The sequence below is a fragment of the Nicotiana tabacum genome, chromosome 19 (assembly GCF_000715075.1).
Source record: "Nicotiana tabacum cultivar K326 chromosome 19, ASM71507v2, whole genome shotgun sequence".
In the NCBI taxonomy this organism is placed as follows: Eukaryota; Viridiplantae; Streptophyta; class Magnoliopsida; order Solanales; family Solanaceae; genus Nicotiana; species Nicotiana tabacum.
This window is the reverse complement of record NC_134098.1, coordinates 84560592-84566927: the sequence shown is the minus strand read 5'-3', so window position 1 is coordinate 84566927 and position 6336 is coordinate 84560592. Positions and strand designations below refer to the sequence as shown.

Below are 6336 nucleotides of genomic sequence, written 5' to 3'. Positions count from 1 at the left end.
TTTCTACCGAACAGCTGAAAGCTTGGATAATTCTGATCGTGAAATTAAATAAATCATCAGATTAGAACAACTTATGATATGAGGATAACAAATTATATCTGTAGATATTTTCCGTCCATAAGTTTTTGTGTTTTAGATACTTCAATGTATAAAATCTAAATACCTCAATTGCATGTTGCACGGTAGAGTTTTTTATAATTGAAGAGTAACTAGACCAAGCAATTAGAAGCGCCTTTTTTGTTTCTTTTTTCTTTATCTTTACTATTCAGGAGCTAAAGTTCACCTTTATCCTCTTTCAATTTTTTAAATCTTGCTATATAAGTTTGTTGCCCAAAGCCTAACACATAATTGAATTCCCAGAATTAATCAAATTTGTATGTCAGTACATGAGATGTACATCAGATGTTGGTTCTTTTAAGCATACCTCAGATCAGGTGTTTTGTTTGTTATAATCTTAGGAAAGAGTTCCTAAACCACTATACAAAATAATACTCCTATATTATCCATATACAAAATTGTGACATTCTTAATAGATGAGATAAGAGTAGCCAAATATTCTGGATTAAGTTCAGGACCAAGCTAGACAGCACCTGGAAAGCTGGAACATCCCACTTGCCTTTGTTCTATTGGTTCCGATGATGTCTATTCCATTTTATTTGAATAAATTCTTACTCGAAAACCATGTTAATGACAAGAAATGTCTATGTGTATAGTTAGAACTCTAGGATACATCTTTCTTTAGCAATTTGGTTCTCAGGCATGCTATGTTCCAACTTCAGACAAAAGGTAGGGCCTGATGTCTTGATCTTAAATGGACTAAAGATATGAATACTTTGAAAATTAGTTGGAAGGCAAAACCAGGTTACTTTAGGAGCTATTGTCTTCCCTTGGTGCCCACAAAATAACTCTTTACTATTGATAGGATTCTCTGAGTTGCCATTTGGCCTATATAAACACATTCAAAGAATGACTACTACCACAGCTCTCAGTTTAAAACATTCAAAGATTATTTTTCTGCTTTTGAGGTCTTTAGTAGTTCTTCTTTTCCTTCTTTGCTCTAATACATTAAAACGAAAAGATCATGGCTATTCGTATGCCTCGTATAATCAAGAAGTCTTCCAAAGCTGGAGATGTTCCAAAGGGCCATTTTGCTGTTTATGTTGGGGAGAAGCGAAAGAGGAGGTTTGTGATCCCCGTAGCATTCTTGAACCAACCTTTATTTCAAGACTTGCTTAGTCAAGTTGAGGAAGAGTTTGGCTTTGACCATCCTATGGGTGGTTTGACAATTCCTTTCAGTGAGGATGTGTTCGTTGATCTCACGTCTCGCTTGAGGAAGTGAGAAGGAAATCAACCAGTCACCAGATTTTGCTACTTAATTTTGTAAAGTAGGATCTCCAGAGTGTACAGTTAGAAGAAACGGTAATTTGATGTTAGAATGAGGAGAGATACCATTCTCTGACTAGGTAGACTAATGAATTTAGCTCCATATTGAATGGATGCCATTACTTTATTCTCATGACTAAGGACACATTTTTCTACTTCAAAAGAAATTGAAGTAATGAACCTTTGTACTTCTATGGTTCCAATCAATTCCATATATTAATGGAATAATTCATCGCAATTTAAATTCTTGGTCAACTTTCTTGGTTTTGTAAATGCACCCGAATGCAATAGAAAAAATATTTTGAAGGTGTGATAAGAGCTACCATGTTTACCATTTGGCTTTCCAATTAGCTGTGTAGCTTAGGAGTGTGAAAACATCTTTTTCTTTCAAGCAAAGCTCCCTGCTTAATGGTTAGCACTCACCGAATATGTCGTATTCATACTTAGTTTACTGTTTGATTTCTCTTGTTAATCCTATTAATGACAAGAATACAGAATGGATGAGTCTGTTTTCTTAAATGAAGCTATCCTATACCTGGAGTGGTCAATACATTATCATTGGTTCAAGAGCTGTTCTAATTTTAAGTTTTTGTGTCCCAATAACCTTACCCCAGTGAAGATCTGAGCTTGTTGATTGGTTTTCTTTGTCCGTATTTGATTCAAGATCTTCAACATTTCTGCTGCTGATTGAAACAGATACAGGTTAATAGTGAGTAAACATTTCTGCCCTCTACTGTGTGGAGAATTTGCTGAAATAACTCAGGTAATTCTAACCAGGAAAGTTGATTTTACATAATGACTTAGCATGAGGGACCAAACAAGTTGTCAAATATTGCAGTAAATTTATTTCTTATTGCAGACCAAGTGGTCCGGACCTGAATAATTACAGGACAATCACCCGTTGTTATCAATTTGATTTCCAAAAATCCTGTTTTTTCTATCATGTCATAAAAACAGTGGTGCCTACTGATCTTCAGGCACAATGGCCTAAAATCATAAATACTTGACAATGAGTTGGATAGCAAAACCATGTGATTCTTCATCTGCTATTGTCTATCAACAGCGTAACAAATGCCTCTTCACCAGTGAAATTTTAAGTCTGGTTGGCTTGTTTCTCTTATAGTACTGACATAGATGGACACAAAGTTTGTATATGGGGTATGTTTTAGTACTAATGGATAGTGTTTTCGACACAAATCATCATAAGGGACCACCCATTCTTATGCATTTGATTCTATTAGATCCTTTGTATTTGTTCCATGCATAAGAAAATGGTAGGACGTATTGTTCTTGAACTTCTATGAGCTAAAGTAATTAATCATGTCAATTAGTTGGAAGGCAGGACCATGTGGTTATTGGTATGTCATTGTATTTCACTAATTCTTACTATCCATATACAAAATTGTGACATTCTTAATAGATGAGGTAAGAGTAGCCAAATATTTTGGATTAAGTTCAGGACCAAGCTAGACAGCACCTGGAAAGCTGGAACATCCCTCTTTCCTTTGTTCTATTGGTTCTAGTGATGGATATTCCATTTTATTTGAATAAATTCTTACCAGAAAACCATGTTAATGACAAGAAATGTCTAGGTGTATATTTAGACATGAATAGTCACTCTAGGATACATCTTTCTTTAGCAATTTGGTTGTGAGGCATGCTATGTTCCAACTTCAGGGAAAAGGCAGGGCCTGATGTCTTGATCTTAAATAGACTAAATTGAAAATTAGTTGGAAGGCAAAACCATGTTACTTCAGATGCTATTGTATTCCGTGGGTGCCCACGAAATAACTCTTTACCATCAATAGGATTCTCTGAGTTGCCATTTGGCCTATATAAACACATTCAAAGAGTGACTACTACCACAGCTCTCAGTTTAAAACATTCAAAGATTATTTTTCTGCTTTAGTAGTTCTTCTTTTACTTCTTTGCTCTTATACATTAAAACTAAAAGATCATGGCTATTCGTATAATCAAGAAGTCTTCCACAAGTGGAGATGTTCCAAAAGGCCATTTTGCTGTGTATGTTGGGGAGAAGCAAAAGAAGAGATTTCTAATCCCCGTTTCGTTCTTGAGTCAACCTTTATTTCAAGACTTGCTTAGTCAAGCTGAGGAAGAATTTGGCTTTGATCATCCTATGGGTGGTGTCACAATTCCCTGTAGCGTGGATGTCTTCACTGATCTTACTTCTCGCTTGAGGAAGTGAGAAGGAAATTAACCAGTCAACAGGTTTTGCTTACACAATTTTGTAAAGCTGTAAAGTAGGGTTTCCTGAGTGTACAGTTCAGGAGTTAGAAGAAACAGTAATTTGAAGTTAGAATGAGGAGTGTTACCACCCTCTGACTAGGTAGACTAATGAATTTAGCTCCATATTGAATGGATGTTATTCCTCTATTCTCATGACTAAGGACACATTTTTCTACTTCAATAGAAATTGAAGTAATGAACTTTTTTACTTCTATGGTTCGAATCAATTCCATATATTGATGGAATAATTTATTGCAATATAATAATTCTTGCTCAACTTTCTTGGTTTTGTAAGTGCACCTGAATGCAATAAAAAAATATTTTGAAGATGTGATAAGAGCTACCATGTTTACCATTTGGCTTTCCAATTACCTGTGTAGCTTAGGAATGTGAAAACATCTTTTTCTTTCAAGCTAAGCTCCCTGCTTACTTGATAACACTCTCCGAATATGTGGTATTCATTTTTAGTTTACTGTTTGATTTCTGTTGTTAATCCTATTTATGGCAAGAACACAGAATGGATGAGTCTGTTTTCTTAAATGAAGCTATCCTACATTATCATTGGTTCAAGAGTTGTTATAATTTTAAGCTTTTCATGTTTCCCAATAATCTTACCCCTGATGCAGATCTGAGCTTGTTGATCGGTTTTGTTTGTTCGTATTTGATTCAACATCTTCAACATCTCCGCTGCTGATTGAAACAAATGTAACTTAATTAACTCTAAGATATAACATCTGTACTCACAATGGAAATTCGGAAACTATAGACATGGGGACAGGTTAATAGTGAGTAAACATTTCTGCCCTCTACTGTTTGGAAAATTTGCTGAAATAACTCCGGTAATCCTAATCAGGAAAGTTGATCCTATATAATGACCTTAGCATGAGGGACCAAACAAGTTGTCAGACATTGCAGTAAATTTATTTCTAATTGCAAAACAAGTGGTACGGACCTGAATAATTACAGGACAATCACCCGTTGTTATCAATTTGATTTCTAAAGATCCTGTGTTTTCTATCATGTCATAAAAATACTCGGGCCTACTGATCATCAGTCACAATGGCCTAAAATCATAAATACTTGACAATGAGTTGGATAGCAAAACCATGTGATACTTCATCTGCTATTGTCAATCAACAGTGCAACAAATGCCTCTTCACCACTGAAATTTGAGATATAATTCACTTGTTTTCTCTTATAGGAGTAGTTCTTACTTAAATTGACACAAAGTTTGTATATGGGGTATGTTTTTGTCCTAATGGATAGTGTTCCAGACACAAATCATCATAAGGGACCATACATTCGTATGCATTTGATTCTATAAAAAAGGTGTAGGACCTATTGTTCTTGAAATTATATGAGCTAAAGTAATTAATCATGTCAATTAGTTGGAAGGCAGGACCATGTGGTTATTGGTATGTCATTGTCTTTCACTGATGCCCAATCCAAATGGCTCTACACCACAAAATCATGATCTTTTACGACTTTCCATTTGCTTATATAAACATGTTTTGAGAAGTTTTACACCACCACAGCTCTCCACAAAACTAGAAAACTACTCAAAGCTTTCAGAATATTAGTATTTCTTCTTTTCATCGTTTGCTCATCTTAAAGAAAAAATCATGGCTATCCGTGTTCCTCGTATAATCAAGAAGTCCTCAACATCCCTTGATGTTCCCAAGGGCTATTTTGCTGTTTATGTTGGGGAGAAGCAGAGGAAGAGATTTGTAATTCCCATAGCATATTTAAGCCAGCCTTTATTTCAAGATTTGCTTAGTCAAGCTGAGGAAGAATTTGGCTTCAATCATCCTATGGGTGGTGTCACAATTCCCTGCTCAGAGGACATCTTCATTGGAATCACTTCTCAGTTTAGGATTTAAGAATATAGTTGAGATCTTTTTTTTAGGTCTCACAATTTTGTATATCATATTAGGAGATCGGCTCTTGTACAGTTGATTAGTTAGGATCTCAATGAGGCATAGCACCACAAACATTGGTTCTTTTGACTCGCAAAGACTAATTCAAAGAATACATATACCACATCCATTTTTCTCACTTAATGTGTCCAAACGAAATTTATCTTGAAATTCTGAATAATTCAGCTTCTACACGTTTCTAGGATATAGTGTTGACACTACAAATAACTTTTACACTATGAGTGTATTTTAACTGGTTATATAGCAGATTATTTCGTTGATCTTGTATTTTCCAAGTTAGGATTACTATAGAAAGTCTCATGACTTTAACCTGATGGACAATGGTTTAAGTTTCTCTCTTTCAACTGCTTTATGTTCTTTCACTGGAATCTTTGCATTTGAATTAGGTTAGCAGATTCATACATGTGTTATTCCAAAAGTTCATGACTCGGAAACTGATAATTATTTCTTTCTGCAAATTTGTTGTTTGAAATATATGACAATGTTGAACCAGTAAGTTAGCTGCTCAAAGGGCACTTCAGTAATTCAGTTGTTCTTTTGAATTTTTTGAATTTCGTTTTCCCCAAGCTTATATATATAGGAAATCATTGGCATCACCTTTCATTTCTATGCTGATGACAAGCCAATGCGTCTTGAGAGTTGCTCTTCAGTTTACCCCTAGAATCATTAAACCACCAATGCTACGACCAAATATTTAAAACTTTTGTTTATTTTTGAATTGTCATGAACTTGCTTAAATCAATTACTTAGCTTAATGTTTGTTGTTGGT

General features: G+C 34.9%; 1 protein-coding gene across 1 annotated transcript; it reads left to right on the top strand.

Moving 5' to 3' along the window:
- The first annotated feature begins 979 nt into the window (after positions 1-979).
- LOC107813772 (uncharacterized) lies at positions 980-5685 on the top strand. Its single transcript, XM_016639077.2, has 2 exons — positions 980-1303; positions 5211-5685. The coding sequence occupies exons 1-2, from the start codon at positions 1082-1084 to the stop codon at positions 5508-5510; spliced, it is 522 nt and encodes a 173-aa protein (XP_016494563.2). The 5' UTR covers positions 980-1081; the 3' UTR covers positions 5511-5685.
- Positions 5686-6336: the final 651 nt, after the last annotated feature.